The sequence below is a fragment of the Tasmannia lanceolata genome, unplaced genomic scaffold (assembly GCF_043159265.1).
Source record: "Tasmannia lanceolata isolate RefF3 unplaced genomic scaffold, GAP_Taslan_0.1 ptg000037l, whole genome shotgun sequence".
NCBI lineage: Eukaryota > Viridiplantae > Streptophyta > Magnoliopsida > Canellales > Winteraceae > Tasmannia > Tasmannia lanceolata.
Genome location: NW_027518714.1, coordinates 12,691,299 through 12,709,161, shown reverse-complemented (window position 1 = coordinate 12,709,161; position 17,863 = coordinate 12,691,299). Strand labels below are relative to the sequence as shown.

General features: G+C 38.5%; 1 protein-coding gene across 2 annotated transcripts in view; it reads left to right on the top strand.

Moving 5' to 3' along the window:
* LOC143862647 (P-loop containing nucleoside triphosphate hydrolases superfamily protein) overlaps positions 1-17,863 on the top strand; it is a 31,990-nt gene that overhangs the window by 10,942 nt on the left and 3,185 nt on the right. The window contains exons 8-16 of one of the 2 annotated variants that reach the window (XM_077373718.1): positions 928-1,050; positions 1,139-1,255; positions 2,432-2,536; positions 5,471-5,611; positions 5,937-6,002; positions 7,920-8,078; positions 12,199-12,280; positions 12,376-12,441; positions 15,263-15,487. In XM_077373718.1, coding sequence (XP_077229833.1) covers positions 928-1,050; positions 1,139-1,255; positions 2,432-2,536; positions 5,471-5,611; positions 5,937-6,002; positions 7,920-8,078; positions 12,199-12,280; positions 12,376-12,431 — 849 coding nt within the window. In that variant the 3' untranslated portion in view covers positions 12,432-12,441; positions 15,263-15,487. Of the gene's footprint in view, positions 1-927; positions 1,051-1,138; positions 1,256-2,431; positions 2,537-5,470; positions 5,612-5,936; positions 6,003-7,919; positions 8,079-12,198; positions 12,281-12,375; positions 12,442-15,262; positions 15,488-17,863 lie in introns of those variants that run through there. The other variant, XM_077373717.1, reaches the window with a different exon arrangement.

Sequence of the window (17,863 nt, the reverse complement as noted above, 5' to 3'; positions counted from 1 at the left end):
AAAATGAGGACTCGGACAAGAACACGGCCGAGGTAAAATGGAGTCGACTCGGACGAGTCAACGATTATGCGGGGTGTTTTGAAACTATGGAAAAGAGCAATGTCTCCAAGCAATTTTCAGGTATCAAGGCTGGTAAAATGATGTTAGCATATCAGGATTTGATATAGAAATTCAGATTCAAAACAAGCCAATAGCCATAAAAACCTGTTTTAGGAAGAAACAGAAATTGGGAGATGAAAATCTGGATCCCACCATTCGGCCGACATTAGCGTGATGCCAGCCATCATCACCTGTTGATGTCAACAGTAGGGCAGTAGGGCCTATCTGGTCAGGATGTTGTCAAAACTTCCATAACCCACTATTTTCTTATGCTATATGTACTTTGTTTTTTCTAGAATTTTAATAGAAGCATTTGAACTGCTTTTAAAGAGTACTTATTGGAGGAGTGTATTGCCCGCACAGCCAATAATTGAAAGATTCAAGTGCAGACATGTTTCTACAGCATATAGTGTTTAGGTTGGGTTTGTGCATCCAATCAAGGAGATCACGTGGAATTAGATTAAAAACATTTTCGTTGGTGCCACTTTCTTTGAATTTGGAAACATATATTCTTTATGTGTGTGTGTGTGTGTATGTATGTATGTTTTAATGGTGGTACCCTTGTTATGTTAAACTCATCTCTTAGGCCCTCGTGCAATATTAGCGACTATGGCATATTATGTGGTATCTCTCTTTTCATTCAGCGGCAATATCTTTTTATTTGAATGGCTATTTTATTTTTCTTTTCTGCTACATTTATTTTTAAATTTTTAGCGACAATGGCATATTACATGGTGTCTCTCTTTTCATTCAATGACCATATTTTATTTTTCTTTTCAGCTACTTTTATTTGAAGCATTACCATGCATTTTGTTTACTTTTATTCAGGCAATTGATCGGTTTCGTGGAAGTGAACATGGAATACTTGTTGCTACTGATGTTGCGGCAAGAGGCCTTGACATTCCTGGTGTTAGAACTGTTATTCACTATCAACTACCACATTCGGCAGAAGTAGGTGGATTTAATGGGGACAATTGTGTTTCCTTTAGTGTTTTGTTTTTAACATTTTTTGTTGGGACTTATTTATTTGTCATTACAGGTGTACGTTCACAGAAGTGGAAGAACAGCTCGAGCTTCTGCTGATGGGTGTTGCATTGCACTAATTTCTCCTAGTGATCGATCAAAGTTTGCCGCTCTATGCAAATCATTTTCGAAGGTGATTTCTCTTAGGAAGTTTCTTGTGCTTTTTTTTGCCTTGCCTTTAGTGTGTTTTTCAACGAAGTATATGATGCAACTGTTAATAGAAATAAAATCAAAGAATCGATGGGTAGCTCATGCTTTCGGATATCAACAAGATACTTCAACCCTGGAATCAAGTAAGAAGTATTTTATTGTAAAAAATTAGAACAATTAAGCTTTTTAATAGATAACAAAATTCAAAAGATGAAATTGCAGCAGTAAGTGGATCAAATGTACCCATTTCAAAAAATGTGGATCTAGTATAGGTTAATTAGAACCATGGATTAAAACCACGAATATCTTGTAGAAATTGCTGCAGAAATCTTTTCAATCTTGGAGTTTCTTCCCCTAGAAAATCCCATGAATAGGAAATTGGCAGCGAAATCCCAAATCCTTTTGTATTCCAAAAGATGCAATACTTGTCTGTAATTAGGCTTTCCTCAACCCATCCTCACAATGGGAGAGGAACGGCCTACAATTACAAAAGCAACTGATTTTATGAATGGAAATTGTGTTGCTTCAACCCAATCTCACACAGAGAGGGAGGAACCAAGCTAGAAATATTCAAGGATGTCACGAAATTTAGATCTAGGCTCCTAGGTTTAGATCATAGTCGCACATTTCCAGTTAAATGAAACTTCCTTTACGGAAAGATTGGCGGAGCTTCCTTTCTCATGATTGAAGGTACTTCTCTTCGCCAAATGTTCTAAAATAAACCAAGTTACATAAGTCGCCCATAGTGTATGAAAAACTACTGGGTGTAATGGTATCTTACTAAGTGACTTGTATACATCTTATAATGGTATATCTAAGTCATATACAAGCTACTCTCAACAATTGGATGGTTTAGTAGTTTATCTGTAAACCTTGGTAACAGGTCCTTTTTTATCCCTTCTTGAAGCTTGATAGATAGAAAGCTTGGGACTCACTTCGACTTTTTCAAGTGATTTTTTTTATATGTCAGTCAGTGTTTGAAATTTGAATAGCTATAAAACATTGAAACGATAGATATTTTGAGCATGCAGTGTTCTTAGACTTAGAAGCTATAAATTCTTGTTGTTGTGTTCTCTTCCTAGATTTTTACTTTAGCTGTCTCTGTGCAGTTTTTACCTTCCAATTAATAAATCAAATGCTTGCCTCTGTTCTTTTGCAGGAAAGTCTTCAGCGGTTTCCTTTAGATAATGCATACATGCCGGAGGTTGAAAAACGAGTCTCTCTTGCACGTCAAATAGACAAGATCCTGCGGACAAACTCGCAGGTAAGCCGGCCTTAGCTAGCCAGGGGCATTAAAACAAGATTCATATTAAAGGAGTTTTGGAAAAACGAGTATCTCTTGATCGTCAAATAGACTAGATCCTGCGGACAAACTCACATGTAAGCAGGCCTTGGCTACCTAGGGGTATTAAAACAAGATTCATATTAAAGGAGGTCTTGAATTCTCAGTCAAATACTGTAATACTCATGCACTATTATGAATCAAATTTTGAAATTGAACAACTAACTCTAGTAATAGAACGCGAGTGGGAGGATTCAATCCAATCAGAGAGAGAGAGAGAGAGAGAGAGAGAGAGAGAGAGAGAGAGAGAGAGAGAGAGAGAGAGAGAGTTCCTACTTCCTTTATTGACTTCCCTTGAGAATGCTGTTTCTCAACTACTTTTTGTGATCGAGAACTGGCTTGGTTGTTGTAGTTTGAGACAAATAAGCCACAAGAATAAGCCACAACCCTTTGACCCTAAAAAAAATCTAGTTACAAGCCCTGCAGGGATGACTTTTCTGTGTCACTCTTCATGAGCTGATCCAACAACTAGGGTTTAGAAAAGAGAATGTGGGAAGTGAAAAGCTCTAAAGAAGTAAAGAGGAAATGTGTGAGAAGTGTAACTGGAAATCAACATGAAGCATGTACTGACCTCATTAGAAGCAACCAAGAAGTGTATAGAAAGAGTAGGATTATAGTAGGTTAGGGAGGAATGGTTAATGTAGGCAGGATTACAAGGAGTAATAAAAACTTCACGACTGGTTAGACTTACAAGTTTTAGGGATTTATAGCTTCACATGTTATATTATTGTAGATTTAATATTAAGTTTTTGGAAAGGATCTTCATAGGTTTCATTTGAAACTTCAGATGAGTTTTTAACTTTTAAATACACTTTTTTTATAAATTAGAAGCGTACTCCCTTAGTTTAGAGGAAACGTGTAAAAAGCGTGTGGGAAGTGTGCTTCCCCTAAATCTTGGAAGTGTGGAGAACTTTACTTCCAAAGCGAGCTTTCCATCCAGTTTCCGTTAACTATGGATGCAACAACATCATTAGGTGATATCTTTTAACAAAAAAAAAAAATCATTAGGTGATCAACTATGGAATTTTCTTGGTTTTTCCCTTTCTTGTGGTAGCTTTCTGAGATATGGATACGACGACATCATTAGGATATCAGCTATAGAAATTTATTTGTTTTTGCTTTTCTCGTGGTAACATCTGAGAAACAATTAAATAAGTTTAAAGTGTTCAAAAATAAATGTTGTCTATGGGTTTTTATACATGAGTAATGGTTACCTGATTTATGATACAAATTGGTCTCTCAACAATTATGTACACCATGATCAAGAGTAATTGTAGGAAAGACTACCTTCCCTGTCAATGTATGTAATGTCTGCATTAAGCCTATAGAGACTTGTGCATTTATTTTGAACTAGCAGTTTTAGCACTAGTATTGACACAGAGACACAAGTTGTGCAACATATACACATATGTACTAGGGGTGGACATGGTTCGGTTCGGCATAACTGAACCGATTCCAATCGGTTCCCAGAATTTGGAACCATAACTGAACCACTTATCTTTGGAACCGAATCGAACCAGAACCGAACTTGATCGGTTCGGTTTTGGGTTTACCCAACCTTTATTTTATAAAATTTTCCCCATTTATTGGCAACCAAAGACGTTAAGTTTAAAACTAGCGTTAAGTTTAAAAGGCAACCAAAAACGTTAAGTTTAAAACTTAAAAGGCAAAGAAAAACGTTAAAGAGGGGGGGGGGGGTGAATTTATTCTCAAGCAATAGTAAACCATTCTCACGGAACCGTTATGGGGAGGGGGGTGATTTTATCCGTTGGGGGGGATGTCATCACTCTCGGTTCTCGGTTCCAAGATCCCAAACCCAAAACCGAACCAATTGCAATCGGTTCCCAAACAACTGAACTGGAACCGAACCACTTAAATTTGGAACCGAACCAAAGTGGCCGGTTCGGTTCGCTTCCTCTGGTTGGACCCAAACCATGTCCACCCCTAATATGTACATGGATATATGTATTTTGTCTGTGTATACTACAATAATGTGCAACATGCACACACATATACATGGATACATGTGTTTTGTATGTGCATACTACAATAATGGATGCATACAGACACAAAGACTATGCCTGTGTGCAAATTCATCTATGTGTGTCAACTCTAAACTGTACTTTTAAAACTCTACTGCGTCATCGTGGACTCCCCCTAGTCGACTCCCTTTTACCTTGGTCACGTTCCGTGTTTTGCCCTACATAGTCAATAAAAACTCATTTTGATTCTCCCGAATTACGACCGCATCAACCGAGTGCTTAGCCCTATCAACCATGGTTTTAAATTTCAGTTTCGGCTAAATTTCGGACTTATCCGAAACCGAAATTTCGGCCTCGGTACAAGCGCACGAAATGGCGGATTTTTAAATCGAAATTTCGACCGAAATTACCGAAACTTTAATGATTTTGATCGAATTTTGTAAAGGAGTAAAAAATTAATATTTTATAACAGATTTTGCCGAAATTTACGAAATTTCAAAATTGCGGCTATTTCGGTTTCGGAACGTTTCGGTTTCGGTCTTGACCTAAATCCGAAAATTTTGATTTCGGTCGAAATTTAAAACCATGCTATCAACCGAGTACTTGACCGCGCTGTCCTGAGTCGACTAGGATTTTCTTCTACCACGTTCTGCGCCCCATCCGCATTTTGAAACATTACTCTAAACTCGAAATGAAACAATAATTTCGCCAAAAGAAGTTTCTATCTATAGATCAGGAGATCTGATCACGTGAAGGACTAAAACACTGATGGTTGTGATCGTTGGTGCAAGGCATCATACTGTCAGTTGGTCACTAAAATTACATTTACAACTGTTCTCATTTTCTACTGCACTTGCTTTTGTTTTTTATCCAGGAAAAGGCAAAGAAGAGCTGGTTTGAACGGAATGCTGAGTCTCTGGACTTAGTTGTGGAAGACAGTGGCAGTGAGGAAGAAAGAGTGAACAGTTCGAAGCAAAAGAAAATCAGCTCTTTTCATTTAAGGAAGCTGCAACAGGTCTCCCTAATTATGGATGCTGTCTCTTGATAATATCATATTCTTTGGCTGCAATTGGCAAATAATCACAATTGCAGTTGGCAGCCTCATAATAGGACCTCAGAAATTGTGGTGCCTGCTTTCATTGGTGAAAACAATGGGACCCAGATTATTCTGTTGGGGTCCCTTGTTATTTTACAGGGATCCCATGTCATTCACCATGGTCGAAGCAGTTTGCACAGTTTCCAAATAAGAAAATTGCCATTTTTGCTTCTGAGTTGTTGTTAAGGTTGTCTCCTGATTTAAAATATTTTATCATTTTAAACGGCACCATTTCAAATTGCAGGACCTGAGTATGCGCCTAGCACGCCCGTTTCAATCAAAATCATTTTCACGTCGCTTTTTGGCAGGGGTAACGTCTACTTCAACCTATTTTCCCCTCTTGCACGCATATTTTTTTCCATGTGACTGTTAGACAAGGCATATACATTCCCAACCGGTTCATGTACTGTCCTCATTGATTGTTATGCAAGACATGTACTATCCTTTTCCCGCGGTCCTTTTTTTACTGTATTCTTCTACTCAGTTGAATAGGTATCATTTCTTCTTAACATTTAGTTTATAAAATGGTAAATTAAGTAATTGACTTTTCGGATTTAGAAGGATCTAAGTTTCGCTTCACCGACAAATTAAATGTTGGCACTGGATTTTCAAATGCTAGCTATTATAGGATGTGTGTTGCTCTTCATATACCATCAAGGCATCAAATTATGCAGCCAGTCATGGTTTTTCATGCTACTACTACTGCTGACGAAGAGCTGGATCTTTCAAATGGACCTTACCATCATATCTGTGTTCTCTTTCTTCCATTTGACTTGCACTAATGTTATTGTAGATGAATCTCTTGTATGCATCATCAGCATGGCTACCCATCATGAACGTAATCATTGTTGACCTTTTAAGCTTAATCTTGAACTTCTGCTCTTTCGTGGGTTATCAACTTGTAGTCATTTATATTTCTGTGTACGAGTACCTTTTCTCTCTATTCGATTTACTCCTATAGTGAAGTCCAACCGAAACACCAAGGCTCAAGTGAAAAATGTGCTCGCAGTGTAAGCCGGGGCTGTACCTTATTAGACAATAGTATTTGGATTTCCGAACATCTTGTATTACACTATTCCCAATATTATTCATCTCTCCAATTGCAGTGTTCTCAATTTGGTAGGATATGGGCCAGAAGGGTGTCCTTGTATGTTATGTTAAAGGGAGTTAAGGTGATGACATGGTGAGGGAGAATAAGGCTTTTTGTTTTTTATTTGTTGTGTGTTTGTTTGTAGGTAAGCTGATATTGAACCTCCAACCTCAAGGTTAAAGAGAATAGGGCAAAATTTATGGCAATATAGAAGCAATTTTTTGTGCGTAGTGATTCTAAGCTTTCTTCTCATGCTAATCACAAATCTATTGCACCATTATGGGTGTTATTACCCCTGTTTGTACTTTAACTTGTAAAAGTAATTTTGTTTATTGATTTTAAGAGAAACACGGTGGCTGAGAAATATGAGAGTTAGTTGCTTCAGACAGGTTATCTAGAATACCATTGTAGAAACCAAATATTGAAGGGTGTACAGGCCATGTTCTTCTTTGCAACTTGAATGGATTTTTATGCACATCTCTTGGGAATCAGATTTCAATTGTAGATATCGGAGAGTCCTTTCCTCTAGCTGTCTATATGGCACTGGCTAATGCAAACTTTTCAGTTTGGTCTTATATTGTACAGTGATGGGACTGTCTAACCTTTTTTTGTCTATAATTCTGAATCGGATGTGGCTGTGTAGACCACTGCTACTAGGTTTGGGAGGCAAGTATGGGTAGTGATATAGGTAGGGAAAGTCTACAAAAGTTTTCAGTAACCCCTGACAATTTTTAGTTACTCTCTTACAAGATAAAAGCAAATTACTCCTAGTATCTAGAAACAAAAAAATTATAAAAAGCATCATAATTTTTTTTATATTGTCAGTCCTAATGGTATATGTACTGTTGTTCAGTACCGAATGTTATTTGTTGGTGAAAAAGTAACGTTGTCATCATACAGTAGCTATGGAGAACTACAAAATATGGGATTAAAAACTTGAATGAAACAAAATGAGTTTAATGTGGAAGTTATTCTGTACCGGCATTTGCATTGTAAGTGCACACTGGATTAGAAATTCAACGTGGAGTTTATGTTCTCATCAATGCAATTATGTTTGCTCTCTTCACATTTTCAAAAAAATTAACCCCAAATTTGATCTTATGATATTGGATTTATGTATGTTTGGTGTGTTTTCAGGCTGGGGTTTCACCCATCCTTCAGCGACAATTGGAAGAGTTAGCCAGACAGAAAGTGGGTGATGACAAGAGTTCCAAAGAAAGCAAAAGAACGAAACTCGCAGTTATTGGCCAGGACTGCATTGAGCCACTTCAAGTACTACGCAGTAATGGACATGAGGTATGATTACCAACAATGTATGCTCTTTCAACAAAATAGCTCATTTCCTTTATTGATGCTTCTTCTGCTAGGAGGGCCCAATGAACTACTCGCGACTAGGGTTGCAACTCGGGTCCGGCGGGTCGGGTTTTCCAATACCTTACCTTACCCGAGAAACTATCTCGGGTCAGGTCGGGTTTTTTTTTTTGGGAAACCCACGATTCATAAACCCGGCCCTACCCGAGATAGTTTGTCGGTTCGGGTCGGATTGGATTTTTTCAGATTTTCGATGAGTTTTCTTGTGTGGGAGAGCATCGAACAAGGGAAAGTAAAGTCAATAGAGAAGAAACATCCATTAATTGATCTTTTATCCGCAACAACTCCTGTTCAAAGCAAGAAGTAACGAGAATAAGGCCTTTGGAAAACCCTAAAACTAAGACACTTTGGCTCAAAGATATAAAATAGCTAATAATAGAGGTTTTCCAGATAGAAGAAAGATAATATTAGCATTTGAGAAACCCCTAAACAGCAAAAAACACAGCCTTTGGAAAACCCTCAAACCAATGTGAACCTCCATCAAATACAAATATGAGGACAACATGGAGGGATGTAGATTTTTATTTCAAGAACCAAAAACGGGGAAGTGTTTCTTCTCTTTTATTTCAAAAGAGAAACGTCCATTTAAATGTTATCAAGTACCCCTAGTTTCCTATGCCACATCTTCTCCCCTTTCCACCCAGAAAGCCGGCCTTGGTTCTTGAAAAGAACAAATGAGTTTTTTGTAATAGGTGTCTTGAAGAGGAGGATGGGCGTTTTATCTTTTATGCTATGGTTATCATGAAATACCTGCACCAGTAAGAGGAAAATGATCTTAAGAACCTTGTTCCTTTTTGACAAAAATGGCTCCAAAAGAGATATCTTCAGTTGGTTGAGAGAGAGAGAGAGAGAGAGAGAGAGAGAGAGAGAGAGAGAGAGAGAGAGGGAGGGAGGAAAGGCGACAAAAGGCGAAAACCTCGGCTAGATCCCTCCCTAAATTTAGATTTGTCCCGGCTTTCGATCTTTGGCATGATTGGAGGGTGGTATGCTCAAGTGCTGATCCTACGAAGTTGGGGGGCCCTCAATGGTGCTCTCCTCCCCCTGGTTGTCTCAAATTAAATTTTGATGGATCTAGTATTGGCAATCCAAGTCCTTCAAGGATTGGTGGCCTTCTGAGAGACGACTTGGGAGCTATCATTTGGGCTTTTTCTGGACGGATTGGTGTAGCGGATTCTAAATAAGCAGAGATAAGAGTGGCTCTTCAGGGTATCAGATTAGCCCAGTCTCTGGATTTGGCTAAGGTGATAGGGGAGGGCGACTCCCTGAATGTCGTAGGGTGGTTAAAGGGAAATAGTTCCGCCCCTTGGAGATTTGCTGGGTGGATGAATGGGATTAGAGACCGGATTGGTGGCGCTGAGATGGCATTTCTGCCTGTTAAGAGGTCTGCCAATGCTGAGACGGACAGTCTTGCTAGAGGAGGTGGGGGGAGGCAGGAATTAGAGCTGTTTGACTTTCTTCCCCCTTGATGGCCCCGCTTGTATAGCTTTTGTTTTTTCCTATGTTTGTTTTGTCTCTTTGTTGACCTTCTCAGTCGGCTTCACTCTATTTGTTTGTTTGTTCCATTATTAATGCTATCTTACCATTCAAAAAAGAAAGAAAGAAAGAATTTAGTTGACATAACATATAAAAAAAAAACGATAAATGAAATCTCGGGTTTTTCGGGTTTTCAGGTTTTTCACCGTAAAACCCGAACCGAACCGAGAAAATAACAGGTTTTCAAATCCAACCCCCCCCAGCCCGAAACCCGCCCTCTTTAAACCCGACTCAAGTTGATGCGGGTTGGCTAAAACACGACCCAAGTTGCAACCCTACTCGCGACTGCTTCAAATATGACAGTGCGAAATGCTTGTTGCATTTTGTAACAACCTGATGCTGATGGAGCTTGACTCCTGGATCCAAAGCAACCTATACACATGTTTTTGGATGCTGTTATTCTTAGTTTTGTAACAAGCTTATGCAGATGGAGCTTGACCCCGGGATCCAAAGCAACCTGATACACATGTTTTTGGATGCTGTTATTCTTAGTTTTAACTTAAAATTTTAATAAGTACAAATATTCATATCTAAAAGGATGCATTTGAAACCATTAAAAAATGCACTTAAACAATAATAACATCTTAAGAACAATGAGCATCACAATTATGTTGTGTTAGCACCTGTACGCCAACAAAACGGGCAACTACTATTCACTCAAAAAAAACTATTCACTCTAATTCCCCATCACTTTTTTTTTTTTTATAAAGACAGGTTTTGTTTGTGACCAACATTTTCTGCATCTCGAACAGAAAGCGGGGATAATTCCATCAAAATATGGCCCCATTTGAAATATGACTGATATGCAATTGTCACATGTCAGTTTTTCTTTTCTTTTGAGGCTTGGGGGAAGTAGGCTGGTGAGCCATCTGTTGTTAAGTTAAAATTATTCCTTGTTTGATTCAAGTGGACAAGTTTGATTTACTCACTTCAGCTTTTAAGAAAATACTTAAATGATCATCTTGCCCTTACTAGCTGTTAGAATTCAAATCCCTGTACTTTTCATTTTTAAGGTTGATGACTCTAGGTTGTCTCTGTAAAAGTATATCATGGTGAATTAAAGTAACAATGAGTAAATGGTAAATAGTATATGGAGAATAACATAATTCATGTTAAAGATAAGTTAAGGTTTACTCCTGATTAAATGTCAAGTTGCTTGTCCCATGTGGTAATCTTTTGGAAGCTGAAGCCGCTGGTTATACAGTTGATGTGTATTAAATTAATGAGCAATATCTCAGCCATTATTGCAAAAAACGTTGATGTTGGAATTTGTAACTGATTATGTCTTTCTCAACTCAACTCAACTCAACTAAGCCTTTGTCCCAAACTAGTTGGGGGTGTCCCAAACTAGTTGGGGTAATTATGTCTTTCTAACAACATAAATAACTCATTCCATCACAGCTTCATGCTTGATACAGAATCTTCTTCAAGGAGAATATTCCAAGATTCCATCTTAGTACCGACTATGTAACATAGGCATTCCATTTATAAAATACTACCCACGTTGCACGTATGCTAAAACTTGTAACAATTATTAGGACAAACCATAATAGTGCCCATGTTGCACATATATTAAAACACATGGTGACTATTAAGATAAACCATAACATTGTATGTGTGTGTGAACCCTTGGACGTGTGAGTGTATAAAAAAATGATACAGTGGGCGGGCTATGGCATAGATAGGTTGTGCCCCAAAAATCTTCTCCACAAGATGATCCTAACTCACCGATCTGTGGAGGTTCCTATAACTTGACATCCATTTTAAACCTCCACAAATCAGAGGTTTGGGATCATCCTATGGTGAATATTTTTGGGAGCATGGCCAAACTATGTCGGGTTGCTAAAAGCCTACAACTGAACGGTTTAGATCACCCAAATATGTGGTCCCCACTGTATTTTCTTTGCTACACGAATGTCCGCATGTTTGCTATATAAAAGTGTGTCCAATTTATATGGTTTTAATGTATTTCTAGACATTCTTTTCTCTGTCCTATGATTTTATGAAAAAATATTAATATAAAGTATAGATAAATTGAAACAATTAATTTAGGGCGATGATATTTTCACTCCCCCTGCTGAATGCATTACCACCCCTTACAACGTGAACAATGGGCAACTTTAACGCTTTTTGACGTCAAATCACGTCAAAAGGGGAGCGAATGCTTACCACAGGGGGAGTGAAAATATCATTGCCCTTAATTTATACAATAAGATCTTTTTCATTGTAATCATATAAATGTATGGGCATTTTAGCTTAATTGGATGTCAATGCTTCTAAATTGTAATAGTTTCATTTTCTACCTGAAGCTTTCTGAAAATTCATGGATTTTTGTAAGATAAACTATACCTAATAAAAGAGAAACTTTCATCCTACCTATTACCCGATTTTTTTGTTTCTCCACTTCATATTCTCCATGCACTCTTTGCCTTTGTTTTTTCTTTTCATTTGAATGTATTTCAAAGGTTCTTCTTGCCTGGGTTTCTCTCATTCTTTCTCCCATATTTGACAGTTTTGTGTGGGCATTGAAGACGTGTCAGAAAAACGAAAGAAATTAGAGAACCGAAAAATCAAAAAAAGAGAAGAGAAAAGACGTATGTTTATTTTCCAAGTCTTTTGTTTTGAGCTTTTCTCCATTTTCTTGTCTTTTACTGTGATTATTTTCATATTTGGGTTTTTTCTTTTCAAGGTGTGCACGACCAACGTAGAAAACAGAGGAGAAATATGAAAGAGGGTAATGAATAGAGCATAAAAGGTATGCTTTTGGAACTATTTGGTTTCTTCTAATTATTTAGTCTCTATCTATTGGAATCTTTCTTTAGGATTTTATTTTGTGTTCCTATTTTTTGCTCTCTATATGTTGTCTAAGGGTCTCGAGATAATCGAGAAGAAAACTCAAGGTAACTTCTAACCAGGAGTTCCTCAGAGCACACAATAAAGAGTGCCGTTGGCGACTCTGGTTTCGAGTTAATCTCAATAGTCTGATAGCGTATGTCAGGTAGTTACAAGTGAGATAGATGTGTCCAAAACTATTTGGTTTCTTCTAATTGTTTAGTCTCTATCTATTGGAATCTTTCTTTAGGATTTTATTTTGTGTTCCTATTTTTTGCTCTGTATATGATGTCTAAGGGTCTCGAGATATTCGAGAAGAAAACTAATTACATAGTGAAATGATCGTTGAATATTTAGTTGTACGTATCTATTGCATTTCATAGCTTCTATTCTTTAATGGATGAGCAATTTAGTTGTGAAAATTATAGGTTAAAAAAAACCTATGCTTGAACTTTTGAAGATTACTTCTTCTTGTTGATGTTTTTAAACAAATTGAGCCTAGGTAATCCTCGGTCAATTCTTTAGTTTAACCCTTGGAGGCTTTGGCAACAATCATTTTCTTATTGACATTTTGAAGGTAAAAAAGGATCTTCCCATCTATCCCCACCCAACTCTGTCCTAGACGTAAATAGCTAACAATAGTGGGTTCACATGGCCTTACTTTTTTCTGGGTCATTTTACATTCGGTGGACATAAAAAGGTCCTATATATATGTTCACCAGGGTGGGGAATAAGTTTCTTGTGGGTTTAACGGTGATCCCAGCCTTGATTTTTTTTTTTAAAGAGGTAACCATTTGTTGAAGAGTGTAGTCTTTGTACTATGTTGTCCTATTTTGGGCTCTATATATACATCATTACACGGGAGAGCTCCCTAGTGGAGAATCTCACCGTCTTCTCCCTCATTCTTTTTCTTCTCCGTCTCTTCCTTATCCCCATTTCTAACATGGTATCAAAGCAAAGATCCTAAGGGAAAGAAAGAGGAAAGAAGAGTCTTTTCCACTCCATCTCTTCATCTCATTTTCATCATCATAGTATCCTGAAGACGCGACGAGACGAGACTCCCTTCTCATTTTTTTTGGCTTTCTCCTCTCTAAATCCTAACCCCATAACCCTCACACCCTAACCTCCATCTTGTGAACCCCTAAACCCAAATCCCTTTACCATTTGTAACTCCATCATTTTTCCGAACAAAAAAATACAAAAGTCCCCTCTTTTATATTCTGTTGCTCCCTTCTCCATCCATAAATCCCTTTCTTGTTCTTTCTTTTGTTCTAAATCCATCAATCTTTTCTTTTCTACATATTAATCCACTGTCGGTTTCTTTCTAGTTTTCTAACCCTTTCTTTATGGTTTAAATCTTTTCTATCTCTCATTCTTTCGTTATTTTGAGTCTCATCCCCCCTTCTACTCCATCCCAATTCTTGTTCTATCCCTCTATATTTGTTGTTTCTTATGGCGTTTGGGTTGATATCAAAGGTGCACACCAAGTGTTTGTTAAAATCTCCAAGAGGGATAATGTGTGTTGAAGGTTGACTTTTCGTTGCAAGTTGAAGGCCTTCGGGCTCAACTTGAGGGGGAGTGTTGAAGCCCTCATGTAGTTCCATGGATAGAGTGTGTTGTATCCTTGTTTTATTGTTGTCTTGTTCTTTCCATAGTCTTCTATGTCTTTTGTATTTATGTCAAAGGCGCACACCAAGTGTTTGGCAAGATGTCTAAGAGAGGTGTCGTGCCTTGAAAGTCATTTTTTTTCTCGTTGCAAGTTGAATGCATTCGGCCTTCAACTTGAGGGGAGTGTTATCATATAGTTGTGTTAGTATGTAGTTGTTGGTGCTATCTTGTCTTAGTGATGTCTTGCTATTGTCTTGTGGTTTTTGTGTTGTCTTTGTTGGTAGTCTTTTAGTTGGTTGTTTGGTTGTTGGTGGACAAGGGTTGGTTGGTTGTGGTTAGTTGTTCGGTTGGTTGTTGGTGTGTGTTGAATGTTGGTTGGTTGTGTTTGTGGTTGGTTTGTCGGATGGATTGATCGTGGTTGAGATCATAGTTGTTGTTGTTTAGTTGTGGGTTTGTTGGTTGGTTGGTTGTGGTCGGTTTGTGATCATCGTTGGTTGAGTTGGTTGGCTTGTTGTTGGTGATTGGTTAGTGTTTGGTTGGTGTTTGTTGGTTGTAGTTGGTTGTTGGTTCTCGGTTGGTTCATTGGTTGGGTTGGTTGGTTTGTTGTTGGTTGTTGGTGGACTCACTTTGCGAGTCATGTTGTTGATGCTTCTACATAGTGAGTGTAGTTGCTCGGCATAATTTTACACCTTTATTGTTGTTGTTTTTGCTGTAGTGGTTTGCATTGCAATCCACGTTGTTGGTGCTTCTACATAGGGAGTGTAGTTGCTAGGCATAGTTTCACGCCTTTGTTGTGGTTGTAGTGGTTTGTGTTGCAAACCACTTTATTGGGGCTATATGCCCGGTCGTTAGCGTTGCTTTCGGCGTTGTCGTTGTTGGGGCTATATGCCCGGTCGTTAGTGTTGCTTTCGGCCTTGTTGTTTCTTCCAGGCGACGTGCTGTGTGGCCGTCGTTGGTTGGTTGTTGTGGTTCTTCTCATGGCGATGTGTTGTTCAGCTGATATCTACTCGTGGTGCTTTCCCGTTGTTCATGTGCGCGCCTTTGGCATGCTTATTTTGTTCGATGATCGTTGTTTCCTGCCGAGACGCTTCCATTGCTCATTGTTATGCAGATTTGTTTGTCGTGCTTTGATTCAGGGGGAGGCCCTGTTGTGATCGCTCTCGCCGTCGTGCTGATTCTGGGGGAGCTGTTATCTTTGGTGGTCATGGAGCGTGCCATTCTATTCAATGTAGCCGTTGCTATCCTTTTTTTGTTATGTATTTCATTATGTATTCACCACACTAGCTTGAAGGGGAGTGTTACAGCAACCTGGCTGTGTGTATGAGCTTATTGTACCTTTTTTGTTGTATGGTCTTTGTAGCAAGCTGGAGTTCCATAGTATATACACTCCAGCTTGAGGGGGAGTGTTGAAGAGTGTAGTCTTTGTACTATGTTGTCCTATTGACCGACGAACTACGTGGGAAAATGGACCTTCTTTCTTTGATTTTCAGCAAGCATTTTTTTGAAGTCACAATTCAGATTCTCATTATGGTTTTCATGGGTTTGATCTTCTTGTATCATTTTCGCTGTCGGAAGCGACTCCTCGTCTGCGCTGCAAGTCCTTCTGGACTCGTTTCGGGCTCTATATATACATCATTACATGGGAGAGCTCCTTAGTGGAGAATCTCACCATCTTCTCCCTCGCTCTTCTTCTCCGTCTCTTCCTTATCCCCATTTCTAACACATTTATTAAATGAATAGGATTACAAGTGCACTTCATGGGGGATAAGAATGCCCCATAAAGAAAGGTTAGCTAGAAGCTAATTCCACAAGGAAATAATCAGTGCACAAACTAATCTAAGGAAAGGTTTATTTTATACCACAGTCGTCATAAGTTAGAAAATTATGCCCGAGGGAATCCCATCAAAAGAAATTGTGACAAGAAAATTGACATCGATGTTGGAGTGGATCGATCGACAGACATATGGTCGATTGACGGAAGAGAATGTTGATCGATTCGAAACCATCAAATTTTGGAGGAGCTTATTTATATTTTTCCGATGATATACCACCAGAGTATTATCCCTCCGAGTATCTTGTTTATAAATGAGTCTTAGGTCCTTACGTTCATTGATCGTTGCCATGATGTTTTCGTTGACAAGCAAATATCTTTAGAAGAGGATGACGTGAACTCGAAGTCTATTTCTTTTCAAGAGAGTTCGGTTGATGTTGTACAACTCGTAGCCAATAAGCATTCATTTTTTATTAGGACTCCATCTAGGATCTGGCTGCCTTCCACAAAAGCACCTTGAAAGGAGGAGATAATGGGGGCCATAATAGACTTGAGCCAGTCTTTTTGTTCAAATTTACGGCTACCTTTCCATCTCACCTTGTGGAAGATATCTCCAATGCCAACTTCAGAAGCGTATTGGTCCTGAAGCAAGGACCTCAAAAAGGTGGCAGACACTTTACTAGAAGATCAAATCTAGATCCTTCTAAGAACTGGGTTGTGTGCAGTCCTCTGCATGCCGTTCGACAATCTCCGTGAGGAGAACAACCCCTTCTGTACGTCCAATTTTCTCTGGCTTCAATGGCAATTGTCTCCTTCTCCACCGAAATCTAGAGCAACACGTAAGCTCCCTCCATTTACAGCGCACTGGCCTGGTTTCCTCGGTACTCTCTTTACCTATTTAAAGTTCTGTTTGTCTTATTGAAGAGCTCCAAGTGCCTCTACCTTCTCTTAACACCTTAGCGTGCAGAAATGGAAGTAAAAGATCCTAATTACCCCTTTGCAAGCAAGCAACCAAACAGGGTCCAAATGGCCTTCAATGAGTACCAGTTACAAATATTCAGTCTTCACCTATCCTTCTATTGAAGGGATCAATCTTCTTACTCTACTGACCCCTCTTCAAACTCCTAAATTTTGGGCCAAGCACGAAAAAACCAAACTTACTCCTCCATTGGAGGACGATTTGGGGCTCCCATTCCCATTAGTAGGAACTATGATAATACAAAGGGAGTCCTCATACCATGACAGTAAGTTCCCATCACTCCCATTAACCAAAATGGCAGAAAAGAAGCTCCTGCCGCATACCTCCCATTCTCCCAAAAATAATTTGGCATTCATTCTCAAATAGCTAGAGGTGCTGGAAAACTTAAGGAGTCAAGTTGCTTATTTGAGTTCACAGAAGAAACACTCAGTTGTTTGGTAGAAGAAACCCCACCTGAAAGGCTTTTCCTTTCAAATATAAAGTATTTAGTTTTCTCAGTCATGTTATCTATCTTTCTACCATAGTTAGAAAAATAGTCTTCTCCTTCTTTTTATGAGACTGCAAAGTAATTTTCAAAAAAAAAGAAAAGAAAAGGAGACTGCAAAGTAAATGATTGCATTGAGAAAAAGGGATGAGCGGTATTAGTTGAGTCCGAAAATGCAGCCGCTTATGATTTCCTCATACGGCGATGCTTTACTCAAAAGCAACCAGAACAACCATGTTGATGCAGCACCGTGAAGAAAAATTGAGGAAAGGGAAGAGAAATAGACGAAAGGGGATAGAATTAGAAGAATAAGGGAAGAAGAGACGAAAATAACCAAAAGAATAGACGAAAATAACCAGAAGAATAGACGAATTTAGGGAGAGAAGAGAAGAAATCAGAAGAGAGAAGAAGAAAACCAGAATTAGAGGGAGAAGAATCTTTATTCAATATCAATAATCATCAAAAGTTACAAAATAAGCTGTAAATAGGCCTATATATAGGCA